The sequence below is a fragment of the Hydra vulgaris genome, chromosome 01 (genome assembly GCF_038396675.1).
Source record: "Hydra vulgaris chromosome 01, alternate assembly HydraT2T_AEP".
In the NCBI taxonomy this organism is placed as follows: domain Eukaryota; kingdom Metazoa; phylum Cnidaria; class Hydrozoa; order Anthoathecata; family Hydridae; genus Hydra; species Hydra vulgaris.
This window is the reverse complement of record NC_088920.1, coordinates 34,352,501-34,373,437: the sequence shown is the minus strand read 5'-3', so window position 1 is coordinate 34,373,437 and position 20,937 is coordinate 34,352,501. Positions and strand designations below refer to the sequence as shown.

Here is a 20,937-nt window from a genome sequence, read left to right as displayed (position 1 = left end):
AATAAGCTAGATAATTAAGATTCTCAAATAAATTCTTCAAAAATACTTTCAAGTTAAAAAAAAAAATTGATTTCCGTTAAACTTAATAAAATAATTAAATTATTAGGTTTTGTATAAAAAAAAAATCTACAAAAACGCTCGCATAAAGGTTCTATTCCTAAATTTTCTAAAATTCCATGAAGCAAAGCATGTTTTGAACTCAACAGTTATGGTTATATATTAAAATATAGCTAAATACATTAAATTTTATATAAATAATTCTACTTGTTTCAAAGTTTTCCAACTTCATTGATCACATACGTTAATTTTTTTTAGGTAATCAACAGGTAAAACTTCGTTTCGCCTTAGAGGTATGGGAAAAAAAAAAATAAATAAAAAAACAGTAACACAGAAAAAATTTAACATAAACGTATATTTAGTGTAGGAAAAAAAAAAGTTGTGTGGATCAGTATACAAAAACATATTAAAATAAGTGCATAAACAAAAAATACTTAAAAAACTTTGTGACACTTTTGTAACAAAATTTTATGAAGAAAAAGTAAAAAAGATTTTAGCTTAATAAGGTAATTTTTTCATTCAAAAAAAAAATACTTGTACCTTAATTGAATAACAGAAATGTCATGTCAATAATTTTATGCGTACTTAGGTATGCTGCATAGAATAAACATAAGCGCCACCACGGTTATATAGTCATAACTAGTCGGCACTCACGTCAAATTGACTTCATTTAATCGTAATTTCAACGTAAAACGTCAATTTAAAATCATACTGAGTAAAAAGTTAAAAAAGTTAATATTAAAGTCAAAAATCAATTTCTTTTTGGATCAAAATCTTTGATTCACGAGTATTTGCCGTTTTTCCTGAGACATTTTTTTTTAATCGCACAATTCCCACTTTAAATAAAAAGTCACGTTAAAAAAATAATTTTATGAAAAAAAAAATTCGATTGTAAAACGTGATAAAAGTTTAGTTATATAGTAATTTTCGAAATATTATTTTTTTTAACTTGGAAAACGAAATCGTGCGAGAGAAGTTAATTAAACACTTAAATACTTTTACGCGTTTTACGTGTAAAAACATTTAAAAGTTGACCGAGATCTATTATAAATTTAACTTTTAAATCCCAATCTTTTACGCGTTTACATTAAATTATTAATTTCAAATAAAATATTGTAATTCATATAGCATTTTAGTTCTGTTTTAACTTTTACATAGAAATAGCATGCAGGTTTATGTCTAGTACAATATAAAAAATATTCGAAAAATGACACTCAAAAAAGTAATTTATAAATTGAGCAAAGATTACTTAGTCACAACTCGTAAAAGTGAATTAATTACAAATAAAGAATGTGCTCAATTTATAAATTATTAATAAAGAATTTATAAATTACAAATAAAGAATACGTCAAGATGTGCTCTTGACGTATTCTTTGTTATTTCGTTTGTTCTATACCTCATGATGTATATATATATATATATATATATATATATATATATATATATATATATATATATATATATATATATATATATATATATATATATATATATATATATATATATATATATATGTAATTTAAATATTCAGGTGAGTTACAACTTTGAAAAAAAATTTTTAATTAAATATATTTAAAGATTTAAAGTGACAAAGAGTAAAACACACTTTCAAATGTTTACACGTCATAGTAAAACATTGCAAAGTTATTTTAAGAAATTATCTTTTTACGCTCATAGAAACATCCATAAAAAAAAGAAGGAAAAGAAGCCACAACTGTGTTCATCAGCGATGTCTTTGTGTTTTGTTTAAAATTCTTTTTACTCGTTGGCATACTAATAAATCTTCTATTCACTGGTCGCTTTTTATACTTTAATTAAGATTATAGATCGAACATTATTTAAAGAGAGCGATTGGTTTCAAAATAGAGTTGAAAACGTTGCAACGTGTTTTATACGTTACAAGTTTTTAAACACCTGACTTCCGCAATTAACTTAATTGATATGTCTAATTCTGCCAGGAAAAGTGCTTATGTGTTTGATTACAGAATAACATTTTTAGGGGGAGAAAAAGTTGGCAAGTCAGCATTGATAAACCAAATTGTTAAAAAAACTTTTATTGAACAGTATACGCCAACTGTTTCAAATTATATTACGCATATTGTAGAATTGGAAGGTTATGCACATGTCTGCTTGATAACTGATACAGCTGGAGTAGAAGATTTTCCAGCAATGAGAAAACTCGCAATATTAAAAGGAAACGCTTTTGTAGTTGTGTATGCTGTTGACAACCGGAGTTCTTTTGAAACAGCGAAGAAAATAGTTCTCCAAATAAAGCACCTTAAAGAATCTGATGAAGAAACGCGAGTTGTTCTCGTTGGTAACAAAAGCGATTTATCGCGCGTTGTTTCGTTTGAAGAAGGACTCGATTATTCAAAACGTTTAGATGAAGAACATTTTAGAAGTGCATTTGTTGAGTCTTGCGCTAAAGTAATTGAATCTTCTGAGAACATTATAAATACAACTTTGAACTTATATTTGTCTCCAAAAAATTATTTTCAAAACATTGGCTCACTTAACCAATTTACTCGTCAACGTTCATTTAAATCAATTAACAAAAAAAATGGAAGCTCGGCTAAAAATCTGAATGTGTCAGGTAATAATAGTGAAAAAGAAGAGATAAGTATACCTTGTAATAAACCTCACCCAAGATTTCAGAAGCGCTCGATAAGTCAACCAAACATAAAAACTACCGCAAATATAGACACACTTTTGGCAAAAAATTCAAAATTAAAAGCTTTGGATAACATCAGAAGAGGTTCCTTGCCACAAAAACTCTTGTCACACACAGTATATCGTATTCGTTCATGTAGTATAAGCAACTCACCTAGTTCAACTTCAATAAGCAGCCGCGAAAGTGACGAACCTAATCAAGATTTAGAAAACATTATTCTTGCTATTCCAGAACTAAACTCATTAAAACCAAAACATAAAAATTCAATAAACAAAAAAGTGCGAAACATTTTTAGGTACTTCAAACCAGATTTAACTATATCTTAAAAGGGTGGTTTAATAAAAAGCTGAATAAATACATTGAAAAATTCTTAATATATGTTTAATGGTATGAAATTTTTAAAGATAAGTCTCGGGCTTTGTACTTTAAAGAATGACAATATAACTTGTAAAAACATTTAAATTTAAAGACAAGTTAAAAGATATACAAAATGATATTAAATATTTTATTTATATGAAACACACTTATAAACTTAAAACAATAAATGATCTTTTTCTTAATTATTAATGTTTTTCTTTGTTGTTTCCTGGTCACCATGGAAATATTTTTATTCTATACATCCTTAACTTCTAAACGAGTCGTAAAAATATATTTAATACACATCAAGTAATGAAAATATACCTGGTATATTTAATAAAAATTAAATATACCTGGTGTATTTAATGTACATTAAATATACAGGGAAACTTTGGACTTTAACTTGGAAACCAAAAAATAAGGATTGCGGCTGAAATAAGATCAACTAATCCTTATTTATTTACAATTTTTTTAAAATCTTATTAAATATATATTTGCATCTTGCATATTGTAGCATATATGTTTTATGAACATTATAGTGTCTCTTTCTATTTTATACTTAATGTGTTTTAATTTTTATTTCTTCTTATATTTCGTTTAAAAATTTTGCAGCAAGATTTTTTTTTTAGTTTTTATCATTTTGACAATAGCTTTAAAACATTCGCAAATGAAAACGGTAAAAATCGTGCTTTAAAACATTTGATAACGAGTTCCAGTAGGTGAAAGTGGGTAACGGATTAAAAATATTTTACTTTTGTCACATCTAAATTAATTCAAAAATCTTTTTTTTTAATGATCTTTTTTAATATCAAGTTGTTATTCAACTTTTAATCACAACTATGAAAAAAAAATCTTTGGTTTTATTTAAAAAAACCTTCATGTATATAAGTTTATAATAAATCCATTAAACTTTTTATTTGGTTTAAGTTTATGCAATTAAAATGTTTTCAATAAAATCTATAACAATTTTGGTAATTGACATTTTTTAATGGAAAAAAATCGGATAGCAAAGTTGAGGGCCAGTTAATTTGTTTTTAAGTCTAATAAGTATTGGTTATGCATTTTTTTATGCTACTCTAAAAGTTATTTTGTTTTCGTTTCTTTATTTCTTTAATTTTCTTCCAACACCTTTTTATAATTGGTGGAAAGAGGGTATTCAAGACTGATTGGACCCTGTACCTACTAAATGTATTTATTCATTTTATCAATAAGTTCTTAAACGTTAAACTGAACACATCTAAATATAATATATTGGTCAAAAAGTAACGTACTACAAACTGTATTTCCAATTACATTGAAAACGTAAAACACGTATGCTTCATTTTTTTAAAGGTGATGTAACAACTGATGACGATTTCAGATAATTGAATTAAATTGATTTCAAGCAGAGCTGATAATTAAATTGAATTTGATTCTAGCAGAACTAATGGTTGAATAAAATATTTTCAAAATAATTTAATGATTGAATTGAAGTTAATTCAAGCAAAACTGATGATTGGCACTTTTTGTTCATTTTCATACAAGCAAGCAAATTGACGCAATTCCAACAATATCTAGGATATGTTTCGACTAGAGTTTTTGATATTCAATCAATATAGATTAGAGAAAAATAGGATTAAATGAAAAAATTATTTTGATTTGCTTTTTTGGAAGCAAAAGATTAAACAGTTCTTATTTTTCTAAGCTGTAGAGAATTTTGAGCTTTTTATACAAAAATATATACGAATTTAATAAAAATTCTAACAAAAAAAAAAAATTATTCATTACGAAACTTTGTTAACTAAGAAACGAGAAAAAAAAGTTTATTCGGGAGTAACTCTTAGGGAATGAAATATGGGAATTAATGGATATTTAAAGGAACACTAAAAAAAAGCAATTAATCACGACGATATGTTTTCTGATATTTAACAGTAATTAGTGGAAGTGGATTTCCAACTTTTTGCAGTTTTTATTCTGTTCTGAAGTTGATTTAAAAAATATATATATTTGGTTGATCCGTAATGGTGGAAAAAGTGTCACAAAATCAGCAAATTGATCACATTCCAAAATGCTCTAAGTCAATTTGTCTTTATCTGTTTTCAATTAAATTTTAAGATATTCTACAGTAATCTCGGTACTCCATTTAACCGTCAGATTTGACCTAAATCAAAATATTAAAAAGTTATTGACTTTTTTGAATGAACCCATAGATTTTCAATAGTTTTGTGGTAAGTTTTGAAACGTTTAGGTCTATAGATCAGTATTTAGAGTGATTCATAAAAATTTTGAGGGTTAAATGGAGCTCATATATGTTGTGAACATTTACTGAAAATTTTAAAACAAACAGAATATCCAATATCAAGTTATCGCATTTTAAGTTTTCAAGAAACGCTCGAAATGCGAAGCTGAGAAAAACACAAAAATTTAAAAAATCTCAACGAATAAATATTTATATCCTAGTAACTTGCTGTAGCATAAGAGCCTGTAAGGCTTCTTTTTTTTTAAATGTCACTATAGCTCTTTTGCTTAGCTCTGATGGATTTTCTTCGTTTTTTTACATTGTCATTAGCTTTTGTGGTCATGCGTGATATTAATATCCAGTTTTTTGCAATTTGGTGCAAAACTGTTTCTGTTAATCCAAAATTTTTTAAACTGCCAAGGATTCCATTTTTGCCGTTGTTAAAATGTATTACAGCTGAATAGGAACCCGTTTTCAATTATTTTTATGTTAACAAATATAAATTTTGGTACACCAGACTATACGATTGCATTCAAAGCTGCGTTTGTTTTTTAAGTTTTGACATGCATAATCTTTCCCAATAGCTTGTCTATCAATAAAGCTTTAGTAATTGGAAAGATAAAATTTTTTTTTTTTTTTTGTTCTTCTATTTCACAAAAATCTTGCCACACATTTTACATTTTCTTATGATTTGTTTTTTTATTTAACGACACTATCTACAATCTGTTTTTATTTCCTTATCTCCCAAGTCTATGTAACTGGACGGCTGCGTTGGTCACTTTTTGCGATCTTTGTGTCGCATGAACAATAAAAATTTATTCTTTGTGGCTGGTGAGCCCAAAGTTTAAAAACTTATTGGTAAAATGAACAAATACATTTAGTAGGTACAGGGGCCAATGACGATCTCGTTAGGTTTTTCGTTTCTACTTATTTTTTTGATCTGACGTCGCTAAGTTAGTTAACTGTAGTTTGCACTATACAGTCTTTGCTGACGTTCTTTTGGTCGTTTTGTCAACAATATTGTTTTTTAACGTTACTTTTTTCAGTATTTTTTTAACTCTGGCTAATCATTTTTTTAATTACTTTGAGTCTGTTTTGTATGAGAGCTATTGTCTCTGCTTATCAGGTAAGTTTTATATTTTTAATACTATTGGAGTTACCACATTTTCTACCATACTTTATACTAACTAATTTCGTACTAACCACAAAATATTTTACTATTTTCAATTTGCTTTGTGTTATTTCTATATATTAAAATTATTTATTTTAATACATGCGCATACGTGCATGTGTGCACGTTTGTCTCTTCTAGTTTAAGTGTACATGATATTCATATGTCCAAGTATTTACATATTTGTTTATGGTCATACCACTCGCATCCCTCACCACCCTCACAAGATCTCTGAGAATGTTGGAGCTGTATTAAAAACTGGGGTAGGGATTGGGACTTTTGGCTTTTGTAGTGCAGTCCTATTATATTGCAATATTGACTAGCATGACGTAGAGTGCAGGCGGTGATATCTGTTGCATGGACACGCCCCTGACTAGTGGCGTTAGTGCAGATCTCGGGCTCTCCGAAACGTTATTGGTGATCGCAGTGCATTCTTGACGAGGGGGATCAGCATTCATCCACTACTTAATTCTAATTGGTTATAATGGCACCAACACTTTTTTACCTCTTACAACCATGAATTTTAGCGGTTAATGAGCTTTATACAATGAATTTGTTAACAACATTTATATAGTTTTAAGTTACAAAGGTGATTATCAGTTTTCATTTTATTATCTAGAGTTTAGACCATAAATAGTACCACATTTATTAGGTCGGTTGAATAAAAAAAAAATTTGCTTTTTTTTTATTCACCCGGCCTATAAATTTCGGTACACCAAACTATATATTTGCATTCAAAGACGCGTTTGTATTTTAGGTTTTGACATTAGGGGCGGCTCTTTTACTTACTTTTTTTATACTTACCCGATTAAGTTAGCTTTTATCAAGAAGTAAATTACATAAGTAATTTTAAACATTTAATGTAAATTTACATTTCCGTATAAGTAATTAATTTTTTATTACTTTCAAAAAGTTTTTTTACTTTCAAAAGTAAGTTATGTAAAAGAACAAACTACAACAATACAAATTACATCAAAAATTACATCAAAAAGTAATTTACTTTTACATGTAAAAAGTAAGTCTCATTAAAAAGATGTTTACTTTTACATTTAAAAATTAATTACTTTTGAAAATTACATTAGTTAATATAAAAGTTCCTCAAACTATAATTTACATTTACTTATAAAAGTAACTAATTAAAAAAAAATTATATTAAAAAAAAACTTGCATACAAAAATAAATTACATAAAAGTAATATGCTACCAAATGTAAATTAAATTTACAAATAAAATAATATTTTTAAGTAAGAGTTTTTTATTTTGAAAGTAATAAATCTTTATTAAAAATAAATTATATATAAAATAAAATTTAAATTACTAAGGCTTACATTTTATATGATTTGTAAAGTAAGTTAAAGTAATTTATATAAAGTAAACTTACTTATTTTCTACTATAACATTGACAGGATCTTGTCAACAGTAATGCAAAAAAGTAAAGTCTAGAATTCAGACAAGCTGAAACATAGCATGAGAAGGTGCATATACCCATGGGAGACTCAGAAAGGGTAGACTATTTGAAAAGCATAATTGGCATAATTGTTAGCTCTTTTTAAAGGTTTTTTGCATAAAAGTTTTAATTACTGAAAAACTAATGAGGGAAAGTTTAAACCAGATATGGATTATGGGGCTACAACCCCGTGTCCCGCCGATTTAGGAGCTCCGAAATTTTTACGGTCCTCAAAACAAAAATTTACCCGACTGAATTGTGTCAAATACCCGACTAGCCGACTAAATTCGTAAAAAATCGACAATAACTTGAAAATCACTTTCTTCGGGAGGTATAACACCCCCCTGTAAAATTGCCTATGTCTGCGTGTAGTATCAGTGACCTAACTACAGCAAGGCCAGTATAAGCAACATTTACTTTCCCTCAAGCAACTTGAAACCTCAAGATGTATTTAAAGAGTTTTTTTTTGTTGTTTTTTAAGTAAAAGTTATTGTTCCTGAGAAACAGAAATTGGCCACCTGAAACAGTATTTGTACGGGCCAAAAACATTTTGCTACGTCACTGTGTAATATACATATAACCCGAGCAGTAGCTAAGCAATGATTTATACATAGATTAAGAAATAAAACTTGTGGTGATTGGAGCCTGGAAAAAAAAATACCCTAAAACATTTACCATCCCTACCCCAAATGTGAGGGCAACAAATTAGCATTTTTGCTTAAGTTTTTATTCACGTAAAACTGAGCAATTGCTGAGAAAATTGCTCACCTTTACGTGAGCAATTTTCTCACGCTAATGGCATGAAAAGAGGTAATTTGTAGATCGGCAGGTTTGAAAATTCAAAATTCAAAGATTATGATTATAAAAAGTTTACACCCAAACCGAATAAAGTGGTTATTTCAACATTTTCCTAAATATTCTAATGTGATATAAACAAGAACACACTTAAATTTGGCACTTAAGTATGTTTTTTTTACCAAAAGTATATTTATAAACCAAATTCATTGGTTTTTCATAATTATATTAATGCTGCATCTCAAAATTTACGCCAGTAGATACCATTATATTATTGGTTATTATAAAGTCTTTAAATGAGTTTAATATGGATTTTAACAACACATTAAAAGACCTCATTTGTACGTAACTATTAGTTGTGCTGTTGATTAAGTAATTCAAATCGGTTTGGTGAAATTGCCGCATTTTCAAATTATGGAACCTCTTTACATTGCTTTTGACGTGGTATAATACCACGCAATACTTGTGTTTAAATCAATTTAAAATTAAATCTTGTGTTTTGTTTAATTTATATTTCCATGGATAATATCTTTTTTAACTATTTTATTTATATGTTAAGAAAGTAGAATTATTCAAAGTTTCTGTTATTTATGCAATATTTCTTCTATTTTAGTATGTTATTTTAGAAAAAGATTTCTCTTTTTCTAAAATAACATACTAAAACAGGAAAACTTTATATTTCAGCTACATATATATTAATTTTTTAGGTATATTTCCAAAAAACACAAAACTATAATTGAATCGGTGAAAAGAAGAACAGTACTTGTCCAATATTTTCATTTCGAAATAACCAATGTTTAAGTTTTAAACAGTCATAGTTTATAAATTATTTACTTTGGATGCCAGTTATCTTAGCAGGGGTTTACTTCCATTCCCTAAGGACCTGTTAGTATAGTGGTAGTTCATAAAAAAGAAGTTGTTCTTGTTACAAAAATTAAATAAAATCCTTGGACAAGTACTATTTTTCCTCACAATCAAGTTTTTACGAATAAGAGAATAAAAAAACTTCGAACTTTACGTTAAAAACTATACTTTAATAAACAAATAAGTATTTAAATTAACAAGCAATAGTTATTGCAATAAAAAAAGAGTTAATTATCTTTCTCCACGTTGCCAGTTGTTTTCCAGGAATATATATTTTTACAAAACTCGGTTGCGTTTGTGGGTATCATTCCGGCTTTTTAATATTATTGATCTTTTTCATTTACTGCAACTGGTTCCTGATAAACTTTCTTAGCGGGCAGTTGTTGCTCAACTTGATTTTTTACAAGTTTAAAAGTTCTGGAACATAGTCCATCAATAAAGTCATATGTTGCCAAATACCCTGGCATTGCACTGTCATAAACAAACATTTTATAATCCGATATAAAAAATGCACGATCGAGTATGTTTTCTCTGATTGGTTTTGGGGCTTTTTTATAAACAGTTGGCCACCAATCTTTGAAATTTAAAATGTCCTCGTGCGTGATCTTTGTAACCGTAAATGATTTGGAATTTTTTTTACTACTGACTATCAAATCAATATACTCATTCACAAGGTAGATGTGGTCATGCTTTTGTATATTTCTTTTGATATTACCAAAGTCTCTATCACAGGGAAAGAATGAGTGTTCCCGCGTATGAATATAATGATAAATTTTTTTAAAGCGCTTTTCAGCTTGTAGAGCTACTAGAAATTGAACAAGGGTATAGTTTTTATTTTGCCCAGGGCAGCCATCAGAGAATAGATGAAGTTCTTGAACAGAATCCGGAATTTTTGTGAAGATATAGTTCTGTAGAAAGGTACATATTTAATTTGGACCTTTTCGGGCCTGTTCTTCGTGATAAACATAACAGTGGCCCGTATTATTTTCCAGATTGTGAATTTCAAAGGTGACGATAGTAAAACATCTATTGAACAGGTATGTGCGGAAGAGGGAGGTTTTGCATGAAGTCAAAACATAGTGCGGCTACGTTTAGATTTGTATCACAAAGATTAGTTACGTAACTAATCTTATTATAAAATTTATCAGCACGTTTTTTGTTGACCATGAGTTGCGCTGCCGCCACTCTTTTTAGCATTGTCGTTTTTTGTAAGTTTTTGTTGCGTATTTTTGATCCCAAAATCTCACATTCCGAGCACACGTCAACTTGAGGACGTCCAAATCTGAGATTTTTCCAAATCTGAGTTTTCTTAAAAATACTTTAGGTAGTACTCATACTCAATTTTATTTGTCTGATCGGGGTGATGCTTTATAAACAAACTATGCATTGTTTTATTATTTAATCCTCTTCGCAAATATTTCAAAATTTTGAAAGAATAATGAAATTTTTTTAATGACTCAGTATGTGCGCTAAGTTTAACAATATATTTGTCATTAATTTTAGATAGTCTATTGTTGTACCTTCCACGTCCATCTTTAGCTGACACTCCAGATAAGAGAATGTTTGTTAGTAGCTGTACTTGAATGTGCTATACGGCATGCAAACTCATGAAGGCATGTTTACATACAGAAATGTGATTAACGGGTGATGTGGAAGTTATCGGACAAAATAAAAACGTTAATTACTTATTTATAAATAAAAAAACAAACTACTATTATATTTTTTTTAAATAAAGCATTTATCTTTTAATAAATATATATTATTTTTTATATGAAAAAACACCACCATCTGTAATTGATCTCAATTTTGCTCTGACGCCTTTCATATGCGACTGTAAAAAGTTTAAATTAATTTCTTGTAGTTTTAGTTTAATGCGATCAATCAAAACTTGCTCTGTTGAAGCTTGCCAATCTCCCTCGTAAACCTTCTGTGCCAAATGTCCCCAAAAATTTTCAATTGGTCGTGCTTGAGGCACATTTGGGGGATTGGATTCTTTATCAACGTAATAGACATATTGGTCCATCCAATTTAGAGAATCTTTAGAATAATGAGAACTTGCTAAATCTGGCCAAAATAAATAGTTAAAGTCTCCATGATACTTGTGAATAAATAGAAGAAGTCGTTTTTCTAAACATTCATTAATATAGATTGATGAATCGATCGCTACAGCCTTGGAAGTGCGAAACAATGGCTCGGACATACCACGGTCAGATATGGCTATCCACATTAATAATTTTTTTGGAAATTTCTCTATTCCTATAAACGAACACTTTCTGGGCATGTATTTTTGTTGTTTGTGTAGTATCCAGAATTTCCAGGCATGTTGTCCCCTGCAAAACAAAAGTATTATTTGTCATCGATGACTAGAAGCGATTTTGTGTTATAGAGTTGGTTAACTAGTTTCCTGCTTCTTTTCTTTGCCTTTATTTGTTGTTCTATAGTGTATTTTGGAGTCTTTTCACGTTTTCTATATTTAATATTCATTTTTTTTAACTGACGACCAATTGTCGATTGATTTACACCGACTTTAATGCCTATTTTTCTCTGACTGACCCCTTTTCGATTGTTGACAAGTCTCGTTAATTCGGCTTTCTTTACTCTAGTCCAGTATGTCGGACGACCAGGGTGCTTTCTATCAGAAAACGATTGAACAGTCTCAAGTCTTTTTAGGTCATCGTATATTGTACTTCGAGCAAGTCCTTCCTTTTCAAAACGATTTACAATTTTTTTTATTTTTATATTAGGTTTATTTACAAAAAACATTTTTAGTTGCTTTCGAAAAGATTCTCGTTCAGCTGCATTTAACCTCATTTTAAATAATTGTGTTTCAAATAATAAAGTTTATATTTTATAGAACGTTTGTGCCTACGCATAAAACCACAAAAACTAATTATTATGCTCAAATAATGAAATTAGGATTTGTCCGATAACTTCCGCATCACCCGTTAGTTGGACGTCGAATAGTTAAATTCTAGGCTGTTGTACAATTTTAAAGTTATTATCCCATTAATCACTATGGGATTAATGGGATAATAATCACTACATCAATATGGTGATTCCAAGTAATGTTTTCATCAAGATAAACACCTAAAAATTTTGAAACAAAATCTCTCTTTATTTCCTTTTGATCGATAAAGATTTGAGGTAATTTTGATGGGAGAAATCGCTTTTTTGTAATCGAATGAATAAAACCCATTTGTTTTTTATTAGTATTCAAGGTTAACTTATTATACTTGAACCAGTTAGATATATGTCTGAGCTCTTCGTTCACTGTTTTAAAAATTTTAGCGATATCATAGTTAGAAAGGAAAAAGCTTATATCATCTGCATACATATAGTTCATTAGCTTTGAAGCTTTATTTAAGTCATTTATATAAATTAAAAAAAGGAGAGGTCCGAGTATTGAACCTTGTGGGACTCCACAGGTTATATTAAGAAAAGTGGGTTGATAATCATTGTTAAATGGTACAAATTGTTTTCAGTTAGATAAATAATTTTTAAATAATTTTAAAATTTTATTTTTTATTCCGTAGTATTTAAATTTATAAATCAAAATATGGTGATCGACTGTATCAAAGGCTTTTGATGGGTCAATAAAAGTTCCTAGTGTTTATTGTGATTTTTCGAATGATTATGAGATTTCACGTACAAATTGGATAATTGCATGTTCAGTTGAGTAATCTTTTAATTGAGTAATTCTTGAAACCAAATTGATTGATGTAAAGTAGATTATTATCATGAAACTTTTTTTTTATATGAAAGCTTATTATTTTTTAAATATGTATATGATACAACGGGGCTAGATGATAAGAACTTTGTCTTCGGACTACTCCCGTCACATATTAACTAAAAAAAATTGTAAATAATTTTTTATGAAGATGATATATATATATATATAGTTTTTTTTATAAAAGTTCTGGCTCTTTCCTTCCCCCGCCTGACTTCCCCTAAAAGATTTTGTACTTATGGGGAGTTGAAGGCAGGGCCGTCCCTAGGGTTGGTTGCACCCGGGGCAAAATTGACCAATTAATTAAGTAAGACAAAGCAAGCTCCCATTTTTTTTGGTCTACAGGTTTGATGAGCTTCTATGATGAAATCTCTCTTACAGCTGGCCGTTCCAGTCAAGTGGACGGGTAATTAGATAAGAATCTGCAAGTCTCACTTCTGTGCAAAAAATCTATTTCTGAAAACTAGAAAACTGTTTGAAAAATCTAATTGTGAAACTATCATCTGTTTTAACTATTGTAGATTTATTGTACATTTAGTACATTTAGGCTCTTTGTTTTTCTTTGATGCTTCCTGAGATTTTTAGCTACAAATGTCCAAGGATGAAGTTGATTAACATGTGCCAAAATTAGCTGAAGAAGTTGATCTACACAACAGAGGGTTACACACATGATCTTTCGCCTCATTAGATTGAGACAGAGTGGAGGTCTTACTAGATGTTTTTAAGGAGTTTTCATCACACAAAATGTTTGATTCACAAAGTTGTGAATAACTTGGAGAATGAAAAGAAAGAAAGAATTTTTAACATTTTTAATTAAAAAAATTTAATTTAATTTTTTTAATTCATTATTTAGGACACTACTGATTACAGTTTGCAACCATTTTTATTAACTTTCTTGTCGGTTTATTAACTTTGTCTAAAATTTTTGCCGCCGCTGCCCCAAACGTGAGAGCAACAAGTTGATCAAATATTTTTTGTATTATTCTCAACTAGATTTATATTTATCAATAAATTTTAAATTTCATATTACGATATTTTAGCGTTCAAAAATTATGACCATATAAAGTTTGAACCCCCCTCGATTTCATGGGGTTAATGGATATTTCAGATTGTGGACGTGCCAACCTGAAATATCCATTAAAGTCAATGACTGAAAATGTTGGGCGACCAAGGTTTTAAATGGCGACGTTATTTTCATAAAATTATGAAGACCGCTAAAAAAATAAAAATATAAGTTTGCCGCGGCGCCCCAAATGCCCCAGCGTTGCCCGCCTAGGGACGGCCCTGGTTGAAGGTACTTGTGTCCATATGAAGGAACTTGTGCCCATGAACCCTCGGCTCAGGATATTTTGTATCCAAATATCTTCTATTGGCCCAATGACAGAAATAAATATCATTCTTCGTATTTTCTAATTGCCCTAACGTCGGGGTTATTTAGAAAAACTATGAAAAATGACTTTACTTCTTAATTATAAAGTATAATTTATCAAATCTGGAACAAAAGTATAGACAAAAAAAAGTGTTTCCAAAAGTCCCAATTTACGGTAATAACTTAAAACCGGTACTCAAGCTGACCGATACTTCAGATTAAGATCCGTGATCTTAATCTGAAATCTATTTTTGTTCCCGGTATCTTTTTTATTAGGTTTGGACGGATCGCGAAGACACTCAATGCGGAGCCGTACTAAAGTACGACTCCGCATAAACGATTTATACTCCGTAACCGCTTTAAGTGATCATGGACTTCACCATTGTGATAAAAATTTGGTACAGTTAAGCTGCTATGCTCGAAAAAAAATATGCGTCTAACTTTTAACATAATACTTTTCATAAAAGATATTATAATAATATTATAATGATATTGCTACAGATTCTCTTTTGTTTGAATGTGATTATTATCAATTATGCAGAAATTAATTTGTATATTTCTCAGGAACAAGCCAATAAAGTATTAGGTAAGAATAAATCTTATTTTATTTAAAAAAAATTTATAAATTAACTGTTATAAATTAATAATTATGATAATATACCTCAAAACTGATATTTTAATTTTTACTTGAGGAGAGTTGTTTAAATCTAAGGTGTTGACATTTTGGAATTCATAGAAAATCTGAAAAATATTTAGAAAATATTTGAAAGTTCATACACTGTGTGAATTTGTGTGTGAAAAAGTTATGTAAAAGTAACGAGAAACTCTATAACTTTTTGAAAAAAATAATTTGGGAAATCTGTAATATAGTTGTTAAAAGTTATCAAAGTAATGTATATAAACAAAATGTGTAAACCATGGTTTTTCAAAATGATGATGTTATATATTATTATGGTGTTAATATTACTTTTTATTGTAATAAGTTGATTTTATTGTTCTTGCTTTACAAGAACAATAAAATTTGTAGAATACAGCTTTGACATCGCTTAGCAAAAAGCATTAGATAGTGTTGCACATTACGTTACTCTTAGTTGTATGCACTCCAGCAATGAGCTTGTCTAAAATCTAATTTTTAAAAAATTGATTTTGTTGCCTAGGTGTTACCATAATAACTCCTTTTGTTTGTTCTTGCAATCTAATGTTTTTATTAGATGGCATGAAATCTGTGACATGCAACTGTTGAGTATGTCAACAGTGTAAACCAATGAATAAAAAATAATTTTATTTACAAACAATGCTAATAAAATGTTAAAAAGTACAATCCTGTTTTCTTTTAATTCAAATTTATAAGACTAATCTTTATACTAATCTTTATAATGATTTTTATTTTTTTATTTGTTTAAGTTTACTTTTTTTTTAATTTTCTATTTTTAAAAAATCTTTTTTAAAAATTTTAATACTGTTATTTTTTTAGTTTTCTCTTAAGTTTTGTTTGGCCTAGTTCTTTCATCTCATTTTTAAGACTTAAAATTTTGAAACATATATATATATATATATATATATATATATATATATATATATATATATATATATATATATATATATATATATATATATATATATATATATATATATATATATATATATATATATATATATATATATATATATATATATATATATAAATTAGTAAAAGCACTTATCTATCTTTTATCTTCAACATAATGTTTCACCATCAGTAGGTTCATCAGGAAGCTTCCTGATGAACCTACTGATGGTGAAACATTATGTTGAAGATAAAAGATAGACAAGTGTTTTTACTAATTTACTATTGCTCTGTTCTTTAAGAACATTGAGCACTCTACTCTATTTGTAGAATACACTGACATAGTTTATATATATATATATATATATATATATATATATATATATATATATATATATATATATATATATATATATATATATATGTATATATATATATATATATATATATATATATATATATATATATATATATAAATATATAGTTCTATAGATTGTTGCATTTGGGAGTACGGAAGGAAAAAAATGATTCTTATGCCAACAAATACGTCACTTTTAATTACTTTTGACTTTCGCCCAACATTTGCGTGTTGTCAGAAAGTTAAAGCCATTAATTTAATTACAAAATAACCTTTTTTTAAAAAAACTGCAAAAACGTAAATTTAATTGACCAGAATGTTTTTAAAAACATTCTGAATGTTTTTAATAATATAAACAATGTTTTAATTTTTATTTTTTTTAATAAAATATTTTAATTTTTTTTAATAAAATGTTTTTATTTTTATTTTTTTTACTGTAAATCATGCATGGAGTGTTGCTACACCGACTATCTTAAAGCCTGACTCACAACAAAGTGCTGCTACATCGATTGACAAATAGCCTGACTCGCAATGGAGTGCTGCTACATTGATTGAGGGTTTGGTTGGGGCAGGTAGTCTATCAAGTGATAAAAAAAAAAAAATTCCAGTCTTGCATTTTAATTTTTACTTTTTGTCAACAAAACTTTCTGACAACCAGTTAGGAATTATATATATATATATATATATATATATATATATATATATATATATATATATATATATATATATATATATATATATATATATATATATATATATATATATATATCTTATTGAATAAATACTATAATATGCTTATATTTTCAAAAATGTTGGTTGCAATATTTCATAAAATTATAAAGTAACTAAAAAAAATAACCTGATTGCCAGGGTTTTATTGGAGTTTTTTAGGCAGGTTTTATTGGTTTTTTCAATGCCAACCCTGCTTTTTTGTATAGAAAGTAAAAGACTTTTTATTTATTTATGAACTTAATAGAAACGGTCAATCACCAGAAAGTGGTGAAAAATTGTTTATACATTATAACTTAAGAGTAACAAGTAATAATCATTTAATGAAGAAATATTATAATTTTTCTTCACTAAACAATTATTTACTTAGGTAAAAGACCAAAGTTATTGGTTTGTTTATTGTTATTTCTATTACTGTTTATTGTTATTTCTATTATTATTATGATTATATAATAACTCTATATTAAATTGGAGCATTTTTATGAAACTCTATAATAATGTATCATAGAATTTCGTATAGAGATATAATAAATCACAAACATAAATGGAGGAACTTTCTCTGTATAGAAATTTATTTAATAAATTTCATTATTATAAAATTTAAGTAATTTATTTTAAATGCAATTAAAAGCATAACAAAAAGTAAATTTTGCTAAGAGTTTGAGTTTTTTTAGTTTTATTTTAGTGCTTATATATTTTCTTTTTCATAAGGAATTGTTTTTTGTTTTTTTTTATTATTATTTTTTTAAATTTTCTTCCTTGAATAATGATTTCTAAAATGTTTTAAAATCATTTAAACAACTAAACAGTTGTGGTCAAGTTGTCAAAAAAAAATTGTTTGCATGGTCAGCAATAGCGCTCAATTGCACGCTATTCCTGTCCAAGCCTGCAGCTACAATACAATTTAGTTGTGTTTGAAATATTTAGGAAAACATGATGTTTTCTAAAATTTGCATTTTTTGCATGATTAGCCAAATATTTGTACTATTATAACAATTACCTAGTTTTTGTTTACTCTCTTAAAATTTTATCTGATTCATAGCATGTTAGCATTATTAAGCTATTTAGATAGACGTGCGAAAGCTATTTAGATAAACGTGTGCAATATGCATATTACAGAGACAATAAACTCTCTAATCCGTCTTTAATAAAGTGTGGTGTACCTCAAGTATCAATACTTGGGTGTTTGCTTTTTTTAATCTATGCAAATAATCTCTGTATGGCATCAAAAATAATTTCAACTATGTTTGCTGACAATAGCAACTTTTTTATCTCTTGAAAAGTTATTAGCGAACTAGGGGGTAGAAATGAACAATGAATTAAAAAAAAAATTCAGAATGGTAAGGGCAAATTAAAAAAACACTCTCAGCTCAAATAAAGCGAAGTTTTCTTTATTTCATTTTTCCTATAGAAAAAAAGTTCAATCTTCTTTTCCGAAAATGTTTATTAAAAATAGAGAAATAAGTAGGGGTACTGTTACAAAATTTTTGGGTATTTTTATTCACGAAAATCTAAATTTGAATAAACATTTTGCTAATTTAGGTAGTAAAATATCCAAAAGCATCGGAAGAATATACCAGTCATGTTACTTATTTAAAAAAACCACTGATCATGCAAATCTACTATAGCTTTGTTCAAAGTTACCTAAACTACAAAAATATAACATAGGGTAGTACCTATAAAACAAAACTAGAACCACTTTATCGTAAACAGAAGCATGTTATATATGTGATTAATTTTAAAAATAAAAAAGAACACTCAAAACCTCTTTTTGAAGAAAATGTCTTTATAAACATTGTTTGAACTAAATGCATATAATGTTCTAAGTCTTATCTATAAACCAAAATGAAAAAAAGTCCTTCAATTTTCTATAGTCTTTATAAACAAAAATTAGAGTATAAATATTTATTACAAATAGTACCCTGTTAGAGCCTTTATGCAAAAATAAACTTAAGCAATTCATAATTACTTATCGTAAACCTCGTATCTGGAATAAGTTTTTATGAATTAATTTGAATAATATTGATTTTAAAAACTTAAATTGCTTTAAATAAGTATTAAAGAAAGTATTTTAAAGTATAAAAATTTAGTTATTGATTGTTTTCTAAATTTATTCTCAGCCAGCTTCTTAAATATTTTCTTTATTATATATCAATATATTTTCAACATTGCATTAGTAATTTGAAGAAAAAAAAAAAGATATTTATAAAAATATGTTTGTATATTTGTTGATCTGACATCTTAATATCATTATAATGTAATGATTTTATGTAAAAATTTTATATGTTTTTATATTTATGGCAATGAATTGCTGTAAATATGAAAATAATACAAAAAAAATAAATTAACGGCAATTCGTTGCCGTGAATTTATTATTTTTGTAAAACCACTTTGCAATATTTTGTTTTTATTTATATATTCACTCTTGACGAATCGTTATTATGTATTTACGAATTTGTAGATATTATGGAACAAAAAATAAACTTAGACTAAAATAAATTATTTATGCTCTTCTGCGGTGCTCGGTGATAATACTGTAAAGACTTCTGGGAGAACTTTAACAACTACAAAAAAAAAAAGAAAAAAAGATTTATACCTAATTAAACTTTCGGTTATGTATTACTCTATGCTTTTGATTTTCATAAATACTTTCATACAGAGCTGCTCCTAGCTGGCTCGGGGCGGCTCTGATTATGTTGTGAAGCTTTAAAATCTAAATGTCATCTATTCAATCACATTGCATATGATTTTAAAGACTTTATAGCAAGTATTTAAGGCCGTCCCTAAATCATTGAGGTCTGGGAATAAATTGTCCCATTGTCAGAGTGGCCCTTTTCTCATATTGTTTTGCTCTATTATATTCAAATGATATGATGTTAAAAAACAGTAAGCAAATGTAAATTACTTTATTATTTTTATTACAATTTATTTCAAAAAAATAAATTATTTCCATATTTTGACTAAATCGATTTTTAGTCAATTTCAAAAATGTATTATTCCATTTAGTTGACAGTCAAATTTTTTAATAGTTGTAGCAACACCACTATTTATACCAACTGTAGACCCTATTGGGTCTAAAATCAGTAACAATTTTTTTGAAAAGTTGATTGTTACACCTATCCTGTTGAGTACCCAACAGAATTCTAAACTCCTGTTTAACTTAAAATTCTTACTTATTAATTAAAAAAAAAAGTTGCCCTAGTAACTGTGGATATTTGTTTTTTAATTAGGATTAGATGGTGAATTGTTTTATATCAGAAATGGGCATGTTAATTGGATGGCTGTTAAATATAGTTTAATGATACCAGAAAATATTGATCATGTGCTTTTTGTTTGGCAAGATAAAAAGGTAAATACAAATTAATTATTGTTTGTTAACCTGCTGGGTGTGTGTGTGTGTATATATATATATATATATATATATATATATATATATATATATATATATATATATATATATATATATGTATGTATATATATGTATATATTGTTGTTTTGATCATGTGATAATAATCAACTCTTTTTCGATTTGAGAGTGATCATTATAAAGTGAAATAATCACAAAATAGATCAATAAATAAATAAATAAAAGGTTAGATGAAAAAATAACAATTTTGTTATATGGTAAT

General features: G+C 27.4%; 3 protein-coding genes across 3 annotated transcripts in view; 2 read left to right on the top strand and 1 right to left on the bottom strand.

The window, feature by feature from the left end:
* The first annotated feature begins 1,774 nt into the window (after nucleotides 1-1,774).
* Nucleotides 1,775-3,242, top strand: LOC105845433 (uncharacterized). Its single transcript, XM_065787975.1, has one exon. The coding sequence runs from the start codon at nucleotides 1,999-2,001 to the stop codon at nucleotides 3,052-3,054; it is 1,056 nt and encodes a 351-aa protein (XP_065644047.1). The 5' UTR covers nucleotides 1,775-1,998; the 3' UTR covers nucleotides 3,055-3,242.
* Nucleotides 3,243-11,338: 8,096 nt separating this feature from the next.
* On the bottom strand, nucleotides 11,339-11,860 carry LOC136074358 (uncharacterized). The gene has a single exon (XM_065786664.1). The coding sequence runs from the start codon at nucleotides 11,858-11,860 to the stop codon at nucleotides 11,339-11,341; it is 522 nt and encodes a 173-aa protein (XP_065642736.1).
* Nucleotides 11,861-14,981: 3,121 nt separating this feature from the next.
* The window catches only part of LOC100206606 (tyrosine-protein kinase RYK), a 43,237-nt gene continuing 37,281 nt past the window's right edge, over nucleotides 14,982-20,937 (top strand). The window contains exons 1-2 of the mRNA XM_065787970.1: nucleotides 14,982-15,261; nucleotides 20,539-20,657. Coding sequence (XP_065644042.1) covers nucleotides 15,162-15,261; nucleotides 20,539-20,657 — 219 coding nt within the window. The 5' untranslated portion in view covers nucleotides 14,982-15,161. The remainder of the gene's footprint in view (nucleotides 15,262-20,538; nucleotides 20,658-20,937) is intronic.

Excerpts from the sequence above, each read along its gene's own strand:
- LOC105845433 (XM_065787975.1), top strand. The coding sequence starts at position 1,999 with ATGTCTAATTCTGCCAGGAAAAGTGCTTATGTGTTTGATTACAGAATA.
- LOC136074358 (XM_065786664.1), bottom strand. The coding sequence starts at position 11,860 with ATGCCCAGAAAGTGTTCGTTTATAGGAATAGAGAAATTTCCAAAAAAA.